This window comes from Tachyglossus aculeatus, chromosome 4 (assembly GCF_015852505.1).
Source record: "Tachyglossus aculeatus isolate mTacAcu1 chromosome 4, mTacAcu1.pri, whole genome shotgun sequence".
NCBI classification, from domain to species: domain Eukaryota; kingdom Metazoa; phylum Chordata; class Mammalia; order Monotremata; family Tachyglossidae; genus Tachyglossus; species Tachyglossus aculeatus.
Genome location: NC_052069.1, coordinates 49,673,082 through 49,695,463, shown reverse-complemented (window position 1 = coordinate 49,695,463; position 22,382 = coordinate 49,673,082). Strand labels below are relative to the sequence as shown.

General features: G+C 45.8%; 1 protein-coding gene across 5 annotated transcripts in view; it reads right to left on the bottom strand.

Moving 5' to 3' along the window:
* Positions 1-22,382, bottom strand: part of SLC44A3 (solute carrier family 44 member 3) — a 156,020-nt gene that overhangs the window by 75,950 nt on the left and 57,688 nt on the right. For all 5 annotated transcript variants that reach the window (XR_005450399.1, XM_038745896.1, XM_038745893.1 and 2 more), the window contains one exon: positions 11,706-11,871. Coding sequence is in view for 4 of the 5 variants with exons in the window: in XM_038745896.1 (XP_038601824.1) it covers positions 11,706-11,871 (166 nt within the window). In the remaining variant the exon portion in view is untranslated. The remainder of the gene's footprint in view (positions 1-11,705; positions 11,872-22,382) is intronic.

The following is a 22,382-nucleotide window of genomic DNA, read 5'->3' as shown; positions in this document are numbered from 1 at the left end:
CCCTTACCACCACAAAGGGGATGTCGGGCACATTGGAACGGCGGCCTGCACCGCTAATGGCATGACTTCCGTACTTGTGTTATTTCAACCGATAGGTCCTTTTGGGCAAGAACTGAGTCTTCGGCCTCCATTGTGTTCTCCAAGTGTTTACTACAGTGGCCTGTGCACAGTAGATGTCCAGTTGATACTACAGATGGAATAACCCTGCTTGGGTTAATCTTTAATATGCTGGTTGAACCCAGCCCTGCAGGGTTGGGTTTTGCCAGAGCTGAAGGTGGATCCAAGCATGGGAAGATTTAATGTGAACACCCTCTCCCATCAGCTCTAATCATTTTTTTCAGAATGGGCTGTCAGGAAAAGGAGGTCTGCAGTTACAGGGTGCCTATTTGAATTCAAAAAAGGGGAAGTCTCTTTCTCATTTACTCTTCTCTCTCTTTCTCTTTTCCCTCCTTTCCCCTTCCTTAGCTCATTCATTCCTCTTCCATTACCTCTTTTTTCTCTTTTCCTATTTTAACCTTTCCCCCTCCTCTTTTTCCCATTTTGTCCCTTACCTCCTTTTCCTTCTGTTTTCTCCCATTGTGTCACCTTCCTTCATCTTCTTTCCCCTCTTCTTCACTTTTCCCCTACCTTCTCTTTTCTCCACCTTTTCCCCATTTTCCTCCCCATTTTCCCCTTCCTTCTCCTTCCTCCTCTTCCCCATTTTCCTCTACCTTCTCCTTCCTCATCCTCCTCCTTTCACCATTTTTCCTGGTGAATAAAATAGGAAAATTTTTCCTATTTTTCCTTCTTCACTCTCTGTCTCTTCTCCTCCTTCCTCCTTTCCCCACTTTTCTCTCCTCTCCCTTTCTCTTTTTACCACTTTTTTCTTCCTTTTTCATTTTTCTTTTCCTCATCCTTCCCCTTCCCCATTTTTTTCTTCGGTCTCCTTCCTTTTCCTATTTTTTCTCTTCCTTCTCCTCCCTCCTCCTTTTCCCACTTTTCTCTCCTCTTCCTTTCTCTTTTTACCACTTTTTCTTCCTTTTTTATTTTTCTTTTCCTTCTCCCTCCTCTTCCCCATTTTTTTCTGTCTCCTTCCTCTTTTCCTATTTTTTCTCTTCCTTCTCCTCCCTCCTCCTTTTCCCCATCTTGTCTCCTTCTACTTTCCTTTTCCTCTTCTGTTTTCCCCATTGTGTCCCTTCCTTCTCCTTCCTTTTCGCTCACTCTTCCCTTTTCCCTCCTTTCTCCTCCCTCATCCCTTCTTCCTTTTCCCTCCTTCCTTTCCTTTTCTCCTCCCTTTCCCTCCTTTCTCCTTCATTTTTCTTTTTTCTCCTCTCATTCATCTCTCCCTTCCCTCTCTTTCCTACACATGTGTCAACATACACTTCCGCAACTAAACTATCAATTCTCCCATTCTACATACTATTCCCTTAGATCTGTTCCTCTTAAGCACTTGATATTCCCTCGGCCCTCAGCACTTATGTACACAACCTTAATACTCTCTCACTGTCAATCAATCAATCGTATTTATTGAGCGCTTACTGTGTGCAGAGCACTGTACTAAGCGCTTGGGAAGTACAAGTTGGCAACGTATAGAGACAGTCCCTACCCAACAGTGGGCTCACAGTCTAAAAGGGGGAGACAGAGAACAAAACCAAACATACTAACAAAATAAAATAAATAGAATAGATATGTACAAGTAAAATAAATAGAGTAATAAATATGTACAAACATCCTTACCTGTAATTTACCTTAATGCCTGTCTCTCCATATAGAGTGTAAATGCCTTACAGGCAGAGATTGTGCCTACCAACTCAGTTGCACTGTGCTTTCCCTAGTGCTGTAGTCAAAGGTCACCAATGACCTCCTGCTTGCCAAATCCAACGGCTCCTACTCTGTCCTAATCCTCCTCGACCTCTCAGCTGCCTTTGACACTGTGGACCACCCCCTTCTTCTCAACACGCTATCTGACCTTGGCTTCACAGACTCCGTCCTCTCCTGGTTCTCCTCTTACCTCTCCGGTCGTTCTTTCTCAGTCTCTTTTGCAGGCTCCTCCTCCCCCTCCCATTCTCTCACTGTGGGGGTTCCCCAAGGTTCAGTGCTTGGTCCCCTTCTGTTCTCGATTTACACGCACTCCCTTGGTGACCTCATTCGCTCCCACGGCTTCAACTATCATCTCTACGCTGATGACACCCAGATCTACATCTCTGCCCCTGCTCTCTCCCCCTCTCTCCAGGCTCGCATCTCCTCCTGCCTTCAGGACATCTCCATTTGGATGTCTGCCCGCCACATAAAGCTCAACATGTCGAAGACTGAACTCCTTGTCTTCCCTCCCAAACCTTGTCCTCTCCCTGACTTTCCCATCTCTGTTGACGGCACTACCATCCTTCCCGTCTCACAAGCCCGCAACCTTGGTGTCATCCTCGACTCCGCTCTCTCATTCACCCCTCACATCCAAGCCAGCACCAAAACCTGCCGGTCTCAGCTCCACAACATTGCCAAGATCTGCCCTTTCCTCTCCATCCCAACCGCTACCCTGCTCATTCAAGCTCTCATCCTATCCCGTCTGGACTACTGCATCAGCCTTCTCTCTGATCTCCCATCCTCGTGTCTCTCTCCACTTCAATCCATACTTCATGCTGCTGCCCGGATTATCTTTGTCCAGAAACGCTCTAGGCATATCACTCCCCTCCTCAAAAATCTCCAGTGGCTACCAATCAATCTGCGCATCAGGCAGAAACTCCTCACCCTGGGCTTCAAGGCTGTCCATCACCTCGCCCCCTCCTACCTCACCTCCCTTCTCTACTTCTACAGCCTAGTCCGCACCCTCCGCTCCTCCACCGCTGATCTCCTCACTGTACCTCGCTCTCGCCTGTCCCGCCATCGACCCCCGGCCCATGTCATGCCCCGGGCCTGGAATGCCCTCCCTCTGCCCATCCGCCAAGCTAGCTCTCTTCCTCCCTTCAAGGCCCTGCTGAGAGCTCACCTCCTCCAGGAGGCCTTCCCAGACTGAGCCCCTTCCTTCCTCTCCCCCTCGTCCCCCTCTCCATCCCCCCATCTTACCTCCCTCCCTTCCCCACAGCACCTGTATATATGTATATATGTTTGTACATATTTTTTTACTCTATTTATTTATTTAATTTATTTGTACATATCTATTCTATTTTATTTTGTTAGTATGTTTGGTTTTGTTCTCTGTCTCCCCCTTTTAGACTGTGGGCCCACTGTTGGGTAGGGACTGTCTCTATATGTTGCCAATTTGTACTTCCCAAGCGCTTAGTACAGTGCTCTGCACATAGTAAGCGCTCAATAAATACGATTGATGATGATGATGATGCTGTACTAAGCACTGGGGTGGATGCCAGCAAATTGGGTTGGACGCAGCTCCTGCCCCACGTGGGGCTCACAATCTCAATCCCCACTTTACAAATGAGGGAACTGCGGCATTGAAGAGTGAAGTGACTTGTCCAAGGCCACACAGACCTTCCGACTCCCAGGGCCATGTTCTACCCACTACACCACATATAATTGATTGATAACCACCCATCCGCTTACTGGGTTTTGAAGTTGCCATGATGTGGACCGTGAGTCCGCTGTTGGTTAGGGACCATCTCTATATGTTGCCAACTTGTACTTCCCAAGCACTTAGTACAGTGCTCTACACACACTAAGCACTCAATAAATATGATTGAATGAATGAATGAAGTGGAGGAAGGGAGAAAGGGGAGGACAACTGTGTGGAGCCTTGGGGTGTCCACATGATTCTCCCTGTCTGTTGTCTTCTTCACACCTTTGGAAGGAAGTGGAGTGGAAAGATGTCTACGGTGGGGAGGGGATTGTTGGGAGAGTCACTGGGGGAGGGAAGGTGGTGAAGGGAATGGGAAGGTGGGGAAAGTCGGTAGAGATCACACATACACACATTCCCCTTCGCTGAGTGATTGACTGATTTCATCCAATCAGATCACTCTGGCCACTTTCCATCAACCACTGCAGACACAGAAACCAGAATGGGAACTTTGGGGCCTGCCTATGCGGTCAGCACAATCATCATGTACAATTTCTTTTCCCACAAACAGGCTGAGTACATGTCTTTACTCCCGGCTCCTCCTCCAGTTCCTCCTCCCTTCCATTCAAGCAGGGGTATACTTAAAAATTTCCAGACAGAAATGAATCTATTCAGTAGTGCCTGCCAGAGAAGAAGGGCCCAGGGCATTATTTAGTAACCCATTTCAGCTAGTACCACCCAAACATTTTTACTACACCTAACTTCAATCTTTCATACTGCTACTTAAACCCAATTCATCTTGTTCTGTCCCCTGGGGAGGCTGAGAACAGCCAGTCAGCATTCTCTGCTAAAGAACAGTCCAGTCACAGACTGTTATTAAACTGTCCCTCATTTCTCCCCTATCCTGACTGAAAAATTCCAGCTTCTTTAGTCTCTCTTTGAAGGTCATATTTTCTAACCTAAAAGGCTGATTTTGCAAGTTTTCATCTATATCCTTAGGGATGTGGCTGCTAATTCTGTTTTATCGTTCTCTCCCAAGCCCTTAGTACAGTGCCCTGCCCTGCCCATAGCAAGCTCTCAATAAACACGACTGATTGCAGGTGAACTCTTGGGTCCTTTTAAGGCAAGGCAAATGCCTTTGATTAATGCACTTTCACTGAATTTGATCCTAGGGATCATACCTCAAACTCTTCTCAGGTAGAAAAGCAAACAAGTCAGCGATCAAATCTCCAGATAAGAAGGAATCTTGGGAAGGAGGAAAAATAAAGCAAGCAGGACATCACCGGAGGTCAAACAGCAAAATGTTCCAGAGAGCCGGCTGGGCCACAGAATAGTGACCCAATTAATCACTCCATCGGTGGTATTTACTGAGCACTTACTATGTGAAGACCACTGTACTGACCTCTTGGGAGAGTCCAATATAACAACAGAGGATGGCTGAGGCACCACCTTCCGCGAGAAGACCCGGCTCTGAGTGCGAGTGCCCGTTTGTTCGGTAAATCAGGGAGCCATGGTGGTCCTGGCACAGGTACCGCTTGATGGGTCCTGTTGCTGTCCGGGCCCTCGCTCAGACCCACACCGCGGGGTCAAAAGTCAGGCCCACCCAGGATGTTGCTGAAGAGTGACTACAAAATAGGTCACCACCTATCTGGGGCCAAACCTCTGGCTTAAACTGCAGTTTTAATGGTTTTTTTTTAATGGTATTTGTTAAGTGCTTACAGTGTGCCAGGCACTGTACTAAATGCTGTGGTAGATATCAGTTAATCAGGTTGGACACAGTCTCTGTCCCACATGGGGCTCAGGAGGATACAAGCTACTTAGGTTGGACACAGTCCCTGTCCTTGTCACGGTCTTAATCCCCATTTTCAAAAGCAAATGAGGCACAGAGAAGTGAAGAGATTTGCCCAGGGTCACACAGTCAACAAGTGACGGAGCAGGAATTAGAACCTAGATCCTTCTGACTCCCAAGCCTGGGCTCAATCCACGATGCCATGCTCCTTCTCTAAATCTTAATCCCTATCCCCTAAACAGCAATTTAACAGTTGGCCCTGAAATGGTTTGAGCAGGCAAATATTAATCAATCAACCAGTCATATTTATTGAGCACTTACTATGTGCAGAGCGTTGTACTAAGCGCTTGGGAGAATACAACAGATTTGGTAGACATATTCCCTATTAGAGAAGCAGTGTGGCTCAGTGGTAAGAGCACGGGCTTTGGAGTCAGAGGTCATGGGTTCAAATCTTGACTCTGCCAATTGTCAGCTGTGTGACTTTGGGTAAGTCACTTAACTTCTCTGTGCCTCAGTTAACCCATCTGTAAAATGGGGATTAAGACTGAGCCTCACATGGGACAACCTGATCACCTTGTATCCCCCCAGTGCTTAGAACAGTGCTTTGCACATAGTAAGTGCTTAACAAATACCATTATTATTATTATTATTACCTACCCAGATCATCTGGACGGGATAATCTTTGCTCTTTACAATTTGCTCTCCTCCTTAAGGAGAGTAAGCAGCATGGCCTAGTGGAAAGGGCACAGATCTGGGACTCAGAAGGTCACTTGCCTGCTCTGCCACTTGTCTGTTGTGTGACCTTGGGTAAGTCACTTAACTTCTCTGGGCCTCAGTTCCCTCAACTGTAAAATGGAGATTAAGACTGTGAGCCCCATGTGGGACAGTGACTGTCTCTACCCCAGTGCTTAGAACAGTGCCAGGCACACAGTAAGCACTTAAATACCATCATTATTATCATTATTATTAATAATACGGGGTAGGCATGTGGATTGTGTCAACCAATCAATGGTATTTATTGAACAAGTACCGTGTGCAGATCACTGTACTAAACTCTTAGCACTGTTCCATCTCCTGGGCTGGTTGGTGTTCCACGGAAATGGATTTGCAGGGAATCTTTACTCTATTTCCTGAGACAGTGCCCCTTCCAAGGGAAACAACCTCTCCATGGTTACCAACAAAATGTGCCAGGGGCACACACTGGGGAACCCCACCAAGCCACGCCATCATACCCGGGACCCACAATTTGTTATCACCAGGAGGAACTCTACTGCCAAGAGTCAGGCTGGCCCTTCTACTTTTATCCCCACTGTTGCTCTGGCATCCCTTCATCCTTTTAAGTGACAGATCGCCGTGAGGAGGATCATTGCTCTCCTGACCACACGCACAATCCCTCAACAATCAATCAGTGGTATTTATTGAGCGCTTGGGAGAGTACTTTTATCCTCATTGCTGCTCTGTCATCCCTTCTTCCTTTTCGGCTGATAGATCACCATGAGGGGGAATCACTGTTCTCGTGACGTGTACAAGTACAATGCCTCAATAATCAATAAAGCAACTGATGGTATTTATTGAGCGCTTGGGAGAGGACCTTTATTCCCACTGCCGTTCTGGCATCCCTTCTTTTTCGCTGACAGATCACCATGAGGTGGATCACTGCTCTACTGTCCACAAGCACAATCCCACAACAATCAATCATTTAATCGATGGCATACATTGAGCACAGCACCGTGTTACGCGCTTGGGAGAGTACGATACAAAAGCGTTGATAGACACGTTTCCTGCCCATGGCCAACTCAACACCCAAATCTCTGCCATCTCTCCTTCCTGCAGTCTTGTTTTAATTTCAGCAATCACATTACTGAGCCAGGCGATCGAAGAACCGCTAGAAGTAAGCGGTGCCAGATTCAAAGCCGCTGCGAGCCTGAGCTGCCAAGGCTGAGAATTTTAAATACACTTAATAATAGTATAATAATTATTATTATTATGGTACTTGTTAGGCACTTACTATGTGCCAAGCACTGTTCTAAGCACTGGGATAGGTACCAGTTAATCAGGTTGGACATAGTCCCTGTTCCACATGGTGCTCACACTTTTATCCCCATTTTACAGATGAGGCAACTGAGGCCCAGAGAAGTGAAGCCCATGGTCACACAGCAGATAAGTGGCAGAGCCAGGATTAGAACCCACTCCTTCTGATTCCCAGGCCCGGGCTCCACCCACTAAGTCAGGCTGTTTCTCATTATTTTGTAGAGAAGCAGTGTGGCTCAGTGGAAAGAGCCCGGGCTTTGCAGTCAGAGGTCATGGGTTCTAATCCCGGCTCTGCCAATTGTCAGCTGGGTGACTTTGGGCAAGTCACTTAACTCCTCTGTGCCTCAGTTACTTCATCTGCAAACTGGGGGTTAAGACTGTGAGTCCCCCGTGGGACAACCTGATCACTTTGTAACCTCTCCAGTGCTTAGAACAGTGTTTTGCACATAGTAAGCACTTAATAAATGCCATTATTATTATTATTTCCATAACAGCTTTTTAATTGTAGATTTTAAATTGCCTTTAGGTGCAAACACCTCCCCCTCCACCTCCTGGAGGGGCAAGCTAAAGGCTGAAGGCATGACTAATGAAGGGGTACTTGATCCAAACAAGCCTTTGAAGCCTTTAAAGTTCGTGAGAATAAAGATAGTTGGCATGATGGATGGGATAGCCACCCTTTCCATTCAGACACACCTTTTGGAGAGCTGCAAACTGGGCAGGTCGAACTGGCTTTTTCTATTTCTTTTCACTTGCAAAATGCCTACTAGAGAGAGAACGAGAGTCTGGGGGTCAGAGCACCTGGGCTCTAATCCCAGCTCTGGCATTAGAGAAGCAGCGTGGCTCAGTGGAAAAAGCACGGGCTTTGGAGTCAGAGGTCATGAGTTCAAATCCTGGCTCTGCCAATTGTCAGCTGTGTGACTCTGGGCAAGTCACTTCTCTTAGAAAAGCCCTTACTATGTGCAAAGCACTAAACAAATGTCATCATTATTATTATTATTATTCTCTGGGCCTCAGTTCCCTCATCTGTAAAATGGGGATTGAGACTGTGAGCCCCCCGTGGGACACCCTGATCATCTTGTAACCTCCCCAGTGCTTAGAACAGTGCTTTGCACATAGTAAGCACTTAACAAATGCCATTGTTATTATTATTATTATTATTAAAAAAGAAAAAGGAAGGAGAAAGGAGGGAAAGGGAGGAGGAAGGAAGGAAAAGGAAGAAGGGATAAGGGCGGAGGAAGGAGAAAGGAGGGGAAAGGGAAGAGGAAGGGAAAAGGAAGGAGAAGGAAGGGAAATATGGGAAATAGGATAAGGAGAAAGAAGGGGAAAATGGGGAAAGAGAAGAAGGAAGGGACACAATGGGGAAAAAGAGGAGGAACCTCCCCAGCACTTAGAACAGTGCTTGGCACATAGTAAACGCTTAATAAATGCCATTATTATTTGCCTGTTCTGTGACCTTGGGCAAGTCACTTAATTTCTCTGGGCCTCAATACCTATTCTCCCTCCCACTCAGTCTGTGAGCCCCACATGGGACAAAGACTGTGTCCAACCTGATTTCCTTTGTATTTACCCCAGTGCTTAGTACAGTGTTTGGCACAGAGTAAGGTAAGCATTTAACAAAAAACAAAATAATAATCATTATTATTATTTATGAAAAGTTATGAAAGTGTGAGATGACTCACCACCAAAATTTGTAGATATTCACTTCATTTATTAGACAGTCTTTATTGAGCACTATGGGCAGAGAATTATACTAAGCACTGGGGAACACTGAAGCATAAACAAGACTCAGCCCCAGCATTCAGGGGACTTACAATCTAAAATTTTCCATACACCCTTGGCATCCAATCATTCAATCAATTGATGGTATTTATTGAGTGCTTGGGAGAGTCATTTCTTCTTCCTTTGGGCTGACAGATCACCTTGAAGGGATCATTGCTTTCCTGAAATAAACAAGTATAATCCCTCTACAATGAGTCACTGGTAGGTATTATTATTATTGATATTATTATTAAGAATAATAACAATAACTGTGGTATTTCTTAAGTGCTTACTATGCCCCAGGCACTGTACTAAGATGGCACACAGTCTTCATCCTGATTTTACACACGAGGGAACTGAGGCATAGAGAAGTGAAGCGACTTACCCAAGGTCACAGGGCAGATAAGTGGTGGAGCCGGGATCAGAACCCAGATCCTTCTGACGCCAAGACCTGTGTTTTATCCACTAGGCCAAAGCACTATAAGCAGCGCGGCTTAGTGGAAAGAGCCTGGGTTTAGGAGTCCGAGGATGTGGGTTCTAATCCCACCTCCGCCACTTGTCTGCTGTTTGACCTTAAACAAGTCACAACTTCACTGGGCCTCAGTTACCTCATCTGTAAAAATGGAGATTAAGACTGTGACCTGTGACCTGTAACCTGGTTACTTTATATCTACCCCAGTGCTTAGAACAGTGCTTGGCACATTGTAAGTGCTTAACAAATACCATTATTATTATTATTATTATTATTCTCCCCCTTCTAGACTGTGAGCTCGTTGTTGCATAGGGACTGTCTCTATATGTTGCCAACTTGTACTTCCCAAGCAGTTAGTACAGTGCTCTACACACAGTAAGTGCTCAATAAATACGATTGAATGAATGAATGAAGCACTAGGGAGAGTAAATACAATGGAGGTGGTAAATACGATCCCTGCCCAAAAGGATCTTAGAGTCTAGAAGGGAAAAAAGACATTAAAATAAATTACAGACTGGAGAAATTAGAGATTATACGGAAATGTGCATAAGTGTTATGGGGCTGCGTGGCGGATGGGGGTGGGGTGGATATCAAAGTGCTAATGGGGTGTATCCCCAAGCACATAGATGAAGCAGAAGGGAGAGTGAATAGGAGAAATGAGGGGTTCGTCAGGGAAGTCCTCTTGGAAGAAAAGTGATTTTAGTAGGGATTTGAAGATAAGCAGAATGGTGGTCCGTTGGCTATGAGAAGAAAGGGCGGTCCAGACCAGAGAGGGAGGATATGGGCAAGAAGTTGACATCGAGAGAGCGAGATGAAGGAAGAGTGACCAGGTTAGCGTTACAGGGGCCAAGTGTTTCCACTGGGTTGTACTGGGAGATCAGAGAGGTAAGATAGGAGGGGGAGAACCGACTGAGTGCCTTGAAGGCAATGGTAAAGAGTCTGTTTGATGTGGAAGTGGATGAGCAGTCACTGCAGAATTCTGAGGAAGGGAGAGACCTGGACTGATTTTTTTTTTAGAAAAATGATCCGGGCCACAGAGTAGAAGAAGGGAGAGACAAGGGGCCAGGAGGCCAACAAGGAGGCTGATGCAGTAATAGAGCAGGACATGATAACTGCTTGGATTAGTGCGGTAGCAGTTTGGAAGAACAGGAAGGGGCAGATTCTGGAGATGTTGTGGAGGTAGGGCTGACAGGATCTGGTGACTGAATATACGGGCTGAATGAGAGAGACGAATCAAGGATAATGCCAAGATAAAAGGCTTGGGAAACAAGGAGGATGGCAGGGGTGGGAAAGTCTCGTGAAAGACAGAGTTTGGATGGGAAGAGGAGGAGTTCTGTTTTGGACATGTTAAGTTTGAGCGTCGGTGGGAGGAAATGCGGGACTGCAGAGAAAGAGACAGGTCCTGGCCAATGCCTAGTGATGTGGTATTGAGATTGGAATGATCTCTCTCACGGTTGCCATGTCAGCAATGGTCAGGCGAGCCTTTCTGAAAAGCACTTTGCATTAGAGGATTCCATTTTTGACCTAATTGTGTAATAGGAAGCCCTAATTTTCATCATCATGCACTCGGGATACAAGTATTTTCAAACCCCAGTTACCTCATCTGTAAAATAGGGATTGTGACTGTGCGCCCCACGTGGGACAGAGACTGTGCCCAACTCAATTTGCTTGCACCCACCCCAGTGCTTAGTACAGTGCCTGGCTCAGAGTAAGCACTTAATAAATACCCTCATTTGTCTTGCCTCCATGTCCACCCTGATGTCAGCTGGGCTGTTCCACTCTCCATGCCTGACCCTCCACCCTGGCCCGGCCCTGGCTTCGGGGCAGCATCAACAATCCCCAGGGCAAAGGACTTGGTGGGGGACTCCTGGCCCTGACAGGCTGTATGTGAGGGGATGGACCTTCCTGGAAATATACCCTGTCTGCGTTCCCTCAATCGCACCCTTTTTCACCCTTCTTGACAAACTGCATCAAAAATCACAGTTGATAGAACTGAATCCCATTAAAGCTGGCTGGCTTTAGGGTAAAGATAAAGGTCACAATCATATTGCCTTAGTTTTCTCCAAGGAAACCAGTCTGATTTCAGAATGATTATTGTGTGTGTGTGTGTGTGTGTGTGTTTGTGTGCAGTAATAATTCTACACAAGGCGAAACAGAAAACTTCCTGCACCTACCGGTTGAAGAAGCAAGTAACCACTGCTCCAGCCACAATCATCTGTTGGCAGGCAAGGATGAATTCGCTAGTCCAGATAAGGCCAATTAAATGATACCACCACATGTACTGAATGCCCAGCAGCGGTTTGTATTCCACTTGTCCTCCTGAAATAACCTGAGCGGTTCCTGAAGAAACAAAGAGACCGTGTTTTCATATATCTGATAAAGCCAGAGGGTGGAAAGTTCAAAATAAACGAAAAGGAAGCATCTAAACCCAGCAGGTAATAAGCAGACGGGGACTCTTTACAAGGCAGGCAGAAATTACAAGCACAATTCACTGATGAGGAACCATTTTGGATACAGAGGGGAAATATTAGGAATGTTCAATCAATCAGTGGTATTTATTGAGTGCTTACTATGGGCAGAGCACTGTTCTAAGTGCTTGGGAGAGAACAATACAGTAGGGTTGATAGACATGTTACCTACTCACAAGAAGCTTACAGTCTACCGGAGTGATGATGCTTCCCTAAACATTACTTAATCATTCAATCAATCTCTCTCTCTCTCTCTCAATCAGCTGAAATGGTTTAACAGGCCTAAACTCTTCGACTGGCTGACATCCAGATCCCCATTAACGTATCAACTGATACCATTTATTAAGTGCTTATAGTGTGCGGAGCACTGTACTAAGCACTTGGGAAAATATAAAATAGCAGAGCTGGTAGATGTTTTCCCTGCCATAAAGAGCTTGCAGTCTGGAGGGGGGATAGACATTAAAATAAACTATGGATATCATCATCATTAGTATTTATTGAGTGCTTACTGTGTGCAGAGTACTGTACTACGTGCTGAGGATGGGGTTAATAAAAAAATATAATGAGAAGAAATGAAGTCAAGAAAGTGTGACAATAATTCATAATCTCTTAAGGTGCATTCTATTTACCTTGAAAACCCTTAATATATTCTGGAAATTGTATGCTACAAGACTAAAAATTGAGAGGATATCAAAAACCAACTAGAGAAAAGTTTGACAATTTGTCAAAATACGAATTAACTGCCAAAGAAATCAAGGTTGCAGAGGGTGAAAAGAGTGAACCCTTTACTATATTAATGAAGGCATATTCAGCCTCAAATTTAATCAGTGATATCCTGCTATCCTATTATCCTATGAGAAGCAGTGTGGCTTAGTGGAAAAACCACGGGCTTTGGAGTCAGAAGTCATGGGTTCAAATCCTGGCTCCACCAATTTTCAGCTGTGTGACTTTGGGCAAGTCACTTAACTTCTCTGTGCCCCAGTGACCTCATCTGTAAAATGGGAATTAAGACTGTGAGCCCACCGTGGGACAACCTGATCACCTTGTAACCTCCCCAGTGCTTAGAACAGTGCTTTGCACATAGTAAGTGCTTAAGAAATACCATCATCATCATCAGTTCTAATCCCGGCTCTGCCACTTGTCAGTTGTGTGACTTTGGGCAAGTCGCTTAACTTCTCTGCGCCTCAGTTACCTCATCTGTAAAATGGAGATGAAGACTGTGAGGCCTACATGGGACAACCTGATAACCTTGTATCTATCCCAGCGCTTAGAACAGTGCGTGGCACATAGTAAGCACTTAACAAATACCGTCATTATTATTATTATCATCCTACGATACAGTGCATTATTTTTGAAAAGGACTAAATGGGATATGAGACCTTTTAAAGCCACAAACCTTGTGCAGTGGCTTTGTAACATTTTTCTCTGAACATTCACGTTAAATTATATGTTCGTTTCCAAGTCCTCAACAAGAGATCCAAGATCTTAGTCACTCGGTTTGAAGTGATTTAATTGGCTTCTCACATGGAGGTTTTTGCTTTGCTCAGCCCTCCAGGCCTGGCCAAGCATGAGGCCCGGCTTGGCCTAGAGCCTGTGAACTGAGGACATGAGGGGACCCGGGATTTGCTTCACACCTCTCTCTTTTAATTGTTTTAGTTACGTTCTCACTACATGCCAGGCACTGGACAAAGCGCTGGGTTAGCAGATAATAATAACAATTATGGTATTTGTTAAGTGCTTACTAGGTGCCAGGCACTTTACTAGACGCTGGGGTGGAAACAAGTAAAATTCATTCATTCATTCATTCAATCGTATTTATTGAGCACTTACTGTGTGCAGAGCACTGTACTAAGCACTTGGGAAGTAAAATGGGATGGACACAATCCCTGTCCCACATGGGGCTCACAGTCTCAACCTCCATTTTCCAGACGAGGTGAGGCACAGAGAAGTGAAGTGACTGGCTCAAGGTCACACAGCAGACAAATGGCAGAGCAGGGATTAGAACTCATGACCTCCTGACTCCTGCGGCCCATATGCTCTACCCACTACGCCATGCTGCTTCTCAATACAAGCTAATCAGGTTGGACACAGTCCAGGTTCCACTTGGGCTCCCAGGTCTTATCTCCATTTTACAGACGAGGAAACCGAGGCACGGAGAAGTGAAACGACTTGCCCAAAGTCACACGGCAGACGGGTGACAGAGCCGAGATTCAAACCCCGGTCCCTCTGACTCCCACGGCTGGGATCTAGACCTCAAGCCCAGTTTGTCTGCTGCCGCGGTCCTGTGGGTTTTCCGATTGAGCTCGGATAGCAACAAGACAGATTTCTGTGGAATCTTCTGGGAGAAAGGAAGGGCTTCAGCAACTGGATATTTCCTACAGTCAGTCAGTCAAATATATTTATTGAGCACTTACTGTGTGCAGAGTACTGTACTAAGCGCTTGGGAGAGAACGATACACTAAACAGATACAGTCCCTGCCCACAATGAGCTTCCACTCTAGAGACCTCCATTGATTTACCACTTGCTTATAATAATAACAATAATAATGATAGCATTTATTAAGCGCTTACACTGTGCAAGGCACTGTTCTAAGCTCTAGGGAGGCTACAAGGTGATCGGGTTGTCCCACGGGGGGCTCACAGTCTTCAACCCCATTTTACAGATGAGGTAACTGAGGTCCAGAGAAGTGAAGTGACTTGTCCAAAGTCACACAGCTGACAAGTGGTGGAGCTGGGATTTGAACCCATGACCTCTGACTCCCAAGCCCGGGCTCTTTCCACTGAGCCATGCTGCTTCTCCAATGATGAGAAGCATAATGAGGCATAATGAGGCATAACCACTCTCTTGGGGATGGGGTGTCATTTTACCCCCCTCTAGATTGTAAGCTCGTTGCAGATAGGAAACGTGTCTATCAACTCTGTTATACTATACTTTCCCAAGCACTTAGTACAGTGCTCCACAAACCACTGGTTTGATTGATTTCTTGAAGCAGCCTGGCTCAGTGGAAAGAGCACGGGCTTTGGAGTCAGAGGTCATGAGTTCAAATCCTGGCTGTGTCAATTGCCAGCTGTGTGACTTTGGGCAAGTCATTTAACTTCTCTATGCCTCAGTTACCTCGACTGTAAAATGGGGATTAAGACTGTGAGCCCCCTGTGGGACAACCTGATCACCTTGTAAGCTCCCAGCACTTAGAACAGTGCTTTGCACATAGTAAGCGCTTAATGAATGCCATTACCATTATTATTATTATTAAAGCACACCTGCCCCAGGTTTTCCTGCCTCTCTCTTGATGTCTACCCCTTTCAGTTAACAAGCACTGAGACCACACAGAGCATTTTCCGCCTCTGATCATTTCTCCTATGCTCACATGGGCTTCAAGGATGTCCTTCTACCAGGCTATGGGAAATGAAATGCTCCCCTAGACTGTGAGCTCGTTGTGGGCAGGGAATGTCACTGTTCGTTGTTGTATTGTACTTTTCCAAGCTCTTAGTACAGTGTTCTGCACATAGTAAGCGTTTAATAAATATGACAATGATGAATGAATGACTGAACCTCAGAGGCTTCTCACTCCTATGACCGGTAGTGTTGTTTTCAAGCCCATCAGCAACTCTACCCCACCTTGGCAGCATGGCCATGACTGTGGGTCTGCTCAAGGGGTTGGGCCCCTCTGTTGAATTGTAAAACCCTAATTGTGGTTTGCCTTCTGTGTGACCTGAGGCAAGTCACTTAACATCTCTGTGCCTCAGTTCCCTCATCTGCAAAATGGGGATTCAATACCCCCTCTCCTTCCTACTTAGACTGTGAGGCCCGTGTGGGACCTGATTATCTTGATTATCTGATTAGGAGGCCTTCCCAGACTGAGCCCCCTCCTTCCTCTCCCCCTCCTCCCCATTCCCCCCACCTTACCTCCTTCCCCTCCCCACAGCACCTGCATATATTGTCCGTATTTATTACTCTAACTTGTACGTATTTATTCTATTTATTTTATTTTGTTAATATGTTTTGTTGTCTGTCTCCCCCTTCTAGACTGTGAGCCCGCTGTTGGGTAGGGACCATCTCTATATGTTGCCAACTTGTACTTCCCAAGCGCTTAGTACAGTGCTCTGCACACAGAAAGCGCTCAATAAATACAATTGAATGAATGAATGAATCTTGTATCTACCCCAGCGCTTAGTACAATGCTTGGCACAGAGGAAGTGCTTAACAGATATCACGATTACTATTATAATTATTATTATTAGTTCACCCTGACCCTCCTGGGAGTCAGTTTGAGTGTAGCAGAAGGGACAGTTGCTATCGCGACTCTCCCAAGCTTCCGCCAAGGAGGGGCTGCAGGCAGAGTCTCTTGGTAGATTCAATCCTTGCCCTCAAAAGACTCTAGATTATAAATTCCTTGTGGCGGGGAACTGCCGACTCCATTATATTGTTCTGTACCGAGTGCTCAGTACAATGCTCTGCACACGGTAAGCACTCAATAAATACCAATGATTGATCAAGGAGCTTACAGTCTACAGGGGTGACGGACAATAAAATATATTACAGACAGAGGAAATAATCCAGCAGAAGAACATTCCCTAGCTGTATTCTAACCAAATTCTGGTGTGACATCACATTTTCACTCTTGACCCTTCCCTCAACCCCACAGAATTTATACACTTATTTATATTAATGTGTGGGCAGGGAATGTGTCTACCAACTGTGTTGCATTGTACTCTCCCAAGTGCTTAGTACAGTGCTCTGCACACTTTAAGCGCTCAGTGAATACTTTTGCTTGATTGACTGATCTCTCCACTGCTGCTGTTCTCTAACAGGAAGATCATCTTCCTGTTAGATGACATCTTCTAGACTGTGAGCCCACTGTTGGGTAGGGACCGTCTCTATACGTTGCCAACTTGTACTTCCCAAGCGCTTAGTACAGTGCTCTGCACACAGTAAGTGCTCAATAAATACGATTGAATGAATGAATGAATCTGGAGAAGCAGTGTGTCTCAGTGGAATGAGCACGGGCTTGGGAATCAGAGGTCATGGGTTCTAATCCCAGCTCTGCCATATGTCTGCTGTGTGCCCTTGGGCAAGTGACTTAACTTCTCTGAGCCTGTTACCTCATCTGTAAAAATAGGGATTAAGACTTTGAGCCCCACGTGGGACAATGTGACCACCTTGTATCCCCAGCGCTTAGAACAGTGCTTTGCACATAGTAAGCACTTAAATGCCAAAATAATAATAATGACATTTATCATCATCATCATCAATCGTATTTATTGAGCGCTTACTATGTGCAGAGCACTGTACTAAGCGCTTGGGAAGTACAAATTGGCAACATTTATTAAGCGCTTACTATGTGCCAAGCGCTGTTCTAAGTGCTGCATCATTATTATTATCTGGGTGAATGTATGTATGTCCAAGTGAGAGCAAGAGAGCGAGCAAAGTGTGCTTGTCTCTCTGATCTACTTCTTTCTTCCTTTTCTTATTCTCCCATCCTCCCAAAATTTAGCATTCTTCCCCGCATCTTCCTGGAAACACTTCCTAATATAATGGCATTTATTAAGCGCTTACTATGTGCAAAGCACTGTTCTAAGAGCTGGGGGGATAACACTGTCAGCTCCTGTGGGACAACCTGATCGCCTTGTATCCCTCCAGCGCTTAGAACAGTGCTTTGCACATAGTAAGGCTTAACAAATACCATCATTCATTTATTCCTGCTAGACAGAGACCACATCTCTTCTATTCTTCCAAGCACTTACTACAGTGCTCTGCACACACTAAGCACTCAGTAAATAATGATGATATTTGGTCAGTGCTTACTATGTGCCAAGCACTGCCATCAAATGATTGATTGTAAGAAAAGTGAGTTCTCTTCATTACTGAAAAATATCCTTTTTTTAAACGGTATTTGTTAAGCACTTACTACATGTCAAGTACTGTTCTAAGTACTGGGGTAGATACCAGTTAATCAGGTTGGTCACAGACCCACAGAGGGCTCGCACTCCAAGTAAGAGGGAGAGCTCTTATGTTGCCAACTTGTACGTCCCAAGCGCTTAGTACAGTGCTCTGCACACAGTAAGCACTCAATAAATATGATAGATTGATTGATTGATTGAGAACGGGTATTGAATCCCCATTTTTCCGTTGAGGGACTGAGGCCCAGAGCAGTTGAGTGACTTGTCCAAGGTCACACAGCAGGCAAGTGGCAGACCTGGGATTAGAAGCCCCTGGCTCTCAGGCCCATGCTTTAACCATGAGGCCACGCTGCTTTCTTCTGTTCTACTTAAGGCCCACTTGGGAGGATGCAGATGATTTTACAAATATTCCTTAATTTCTCTGTACCTCAGTCCCCTCATCTGGAAAATGGGGATGAAGACTGTGAGCCTCACGTGAGACATGGACCTGAATAGCTTCTATCTAACCCAGTGATTAGTACAGTGCCCGGCACACAGTAAGTGCATAAATACGATAAAAAATGGAGCAGATCAGATTTCAGAAAACAGCTAATATTCAAAATTCAAACTAGTCTCATTTGAGCCCAAGGCAATCCTTTTTCAGGCAGAGTCACTGATTCAAGTTTCTTCTTGGACAGAACAGCCTCATTTCTGAAAGGCAGTCTCTGCATGATATATGTTTGGTTTTGTTGTTTGGTTTTGTTGTCTGTCTCCCCCTTTTAGACTGTGAGCCCACTGTTGGGTAGGGACTGTCTCTATATGTTGCCAACTTGTACTTCCCAAGTGCTTAGTACTGTGCTCTGCACACAGTTAAGTGCTCAATAAATACGACTGACATGTTTGTACATATTTATTACTCTATTTATTTATTTATTTTACTTGTACCTATCTATTCTATTTATTTTATTTTGTTAGTATGTTTGGTTTTGTTCTCTGTCTCCCCCTTCTAGACTGTGAGCCCACTGTTGGGTAGGGACTCTCTCTATATGTTGCCAGCTTGTACTTCCCAAGCGCTTAGTACAGTGCTCTGCACACACTAAGCGCTCAATAAATACGATTGATTGATTGATTGATGAGCACAGGGGACAGACTTTGGACAGTTCGGACCACTGAAGACTTTATAAGCGATCCTTTTTAGGCTGTGGTCACGGATATCCTCTGGACTATCACTGCTGCTCCTCTCTCCTGCTGCACTCCGGCTCTCTGAACGGTCAAATGTCTCATGCAAGGGCCATGGGTCCTGGGACAGATTATATCTTAGCGGGAGCTATTTTAAATGAAAAGGAAGGCTTGGAAAATAATCATGATGGTATTTGTTAAGCACTTAACATGTGCCAGGCACTGTACTAAGCGCTGGGGTGGATACAAGCAAATCAGGTTGGATTAAGTCCCTGCCCCATGTGGGGCTCACAATCACAATCCCCATTTGATGGATGAGATAGCTGAGGCCCAGAGAAATGAAGTGAGTTGCCCAAGGCCACACAGCAGACAAGTTCTCTGTGCCTCAGTTACCTCATCTGGAAAATGGGGGTTAAGACTGTGAGCCCCAAGTGGGGCTGTATATATGTATATATGTTTGTACATATTTATTACTCTATTTATTTATTTTACTTGTACATATCTATTCTATTTATTTTATTTTGTTAATACGTTTTGTTTTGTTGTCTTTCTCCCCCTTCTAGACTGTGAGCCCACTGTTGGGTAGGGGCTGTCTCTATATGTTACCAACTTGTACTTCCCAAGCGCATAGTACAGTGCTCTGCACACAGTAAGTGCTCAATAAATACGATTGATTGACTGATTGACAACCCGATTACGTTGTATCTACCCCAGTGCTTAGAACAGTGCTTGGCACATAGTAGGCACTTAACAGATGCAATTATTATTATTATTACTAAAGTGGCGGAGCTGGGATTTGAACCCATGATCTCCTGACTCCCAGGACAAGCTCTCTCTGCTACGCCATGCTGAGTGTGGGCTTTCTCATATCAAGAGCCGACGCCTCAGAACCATGGCAAAAGGAACACAACTTTCAGAAGACAAAGCGTCTCTTCCCAGCACTTGGGGTAAACAATTTCCCATCCACTGGAGCAAGTTTGGCCTTGTTTGGGGAGGCTGTTTCCATAGCAACTCGCCACCAACAAAGCGATGGGCAGACTTAGCCCCTGGTCCAATTTCAGGCAGCAGCAGGTTTCAGCATTTCTTCTCAACCTATTACCTTTGTTTTGTTTCTGGTTTTTTGGTATTTGTTAAGCGCTTACTATGTGCGAGGCACTGTACTATGCACTGCGGTGGATACAAGCAAATCAGCTTGGATGCAGTCCCTGCCCCACGTGGGGCTCACAATCTTCACCCCCATTTTACAGATGATGGAACCGAGGCCCAGAGAAGCGAAGCGTCTTGCCCAAGGTCATACAGCAGACAAGAGGCGGGGCTGGGATTAGAATCCAGGTCCTTCTGACTCTCCAGCCCATGCTCTATCCACTGGACAACACTGCTTCGCCGCCCCGCAGATCGATTCCCCAAGCTTTTCCCTTTTGGCTCCTTTAGAAGCAGCAAACGTGACTGCTAATTCTGCTGCACCACACTCTCCCAACCGCTTAGTAAGGTGCTCTGCACATAGTAAGCACTCAATAAATACCATTGATTGACTGTAGTTCATTCATTCATTCATTCAATCATATTTATTGAGCGCTTACTGTGTGCAGAGCACTGTACTAAGCGCTTGGGAAGTACAAGTTGGCAACATATAGGGACGGTCCCTACCCAACAGCGGGCTCACGGTCTAGAAGGGGGAGACAGACAACAAAACAAAGCATATTAACAAAATAAAATAAATAGAATACTGAATATGTACAAGTAAAATAGAGTAATAGATCTGTACAAACATATATACAGGTGCTGTGGGGAGGGGAAGGAGGTAGGGCGGGGGGGGATGGGGAGGGGGAGAAGGGGGCTCAGTGTGGGAAGGCCTCCTGGAGGAGGTGAGCTCTCAGTAGGGCTTTGAAGGGAGGAAAGGAGCTAGCTTGGCGGATGTGCGGAGGGAGGGCATTCCAGGCCCGGGGGAGGACGTGGGCCGGGGGTCGACGGCGGGACAGGCGAGAGCGAGGTACGGTGAGGAGATCAGAGGTGGAGGAGCGGAGGGTGTGGACTGGGCTGGAGAAGGAAAGAAGGGAGGTGAGGTAGGAGGGGGCGAGGTGATGGACAGCCTGGGAGCCGAGAGTGAGGAGTTTTTCCCTGATGCGTAGGTTGATTGGTAGCCACTGGAGATTTCTGAGGAGGGGAGTAACATGCCCAGAGCGTTTCTGCACAGAGATGATCTGGGCAGTAGCATGAAGTATAGACTGAAGTGGGGAGAGACAGGAGGATGGCAGATCAGAGTAGTCTAATTTAGTAGTCTCTATTCTAATCTAGATGAGTGAGGTATATCTAGATAAGATTATTTTCTTTCTGTTTTTAAAGGGAACACGCTGTCTGAAGGATAAGGGGATGGCAGCCTGTTTCCCCATGGAACCTGAAAACAGATGTTCAGAGCGGAGAGAGTAAAAGCCTGGTGATGCGTCTGCGGGTAACATTGCCCTCTCCTGACGGAGTGTTTTCTGATGAGGGTTTGTTAGGGAAGAGGCCATTTTAGCAGGCTGCGTGAGAGAGTCAAGGACAGAAGTGAACGCCTCTCAAGTCAAACTGGCACATGCCCTTCAAGTACCCGCATATCCCATCAGTGACTTCTCGGGGCCTCAGTGTCCTCATCCCTAAAATGGGCTCTGACAAACTAGGATTGAAAGGTGCTTTGAATCAATCAATGGTATTTATTTAGCACTTACTAAATGCAGAGCAGCGTGGCTCAGTGGAAAGAGCATGGGCTTGGGAGTCAGAGGTCACGGGTTCGAATCCCAACTCTGCCACATGTCTGCTGTGTGACCTTGGGCAAGTCACTTAACTTCTCTGAGCCTCAGTTACCTCATCTGTAAAATGGGGATTATGACTGTGAGCCCCCCGCGGGACAACCTGATCACCTTGTATCCCCCCAGGCGCTTAGAACAGTGCTTTGCACATAGTAAGTGCTTAACAAATGCCATCATTATTATTAAGCTCTGAAAAGAGTATGATGCACAAATGAACAGACACATTCCCTGCCCATAGCGAGCTTACACTCTAGATGGTGTAACTAGTGTGCATTTAGCTTTAATTCTATCTGTTCTGATGACTTGACACCTGTCCACGTTTTAGGAGAAGCAGCGTGGCTCAGTGGAAAGAGCACAGGCTTTGGAGTCAGAGGTCATGGGTTCAAACCCCGGCTCTGTCAATTGTCAGCTGTGTGACTTTCGGCCAGTCACTTAACTTCTCTGTGCCTCAGTTACCTCATCTGTAAAATGGGGATGAAGACTGTGAGCCCCCTGTGGGACCACCCGATCACCTTGTAACCTCCCCAGCGCTTAGAAC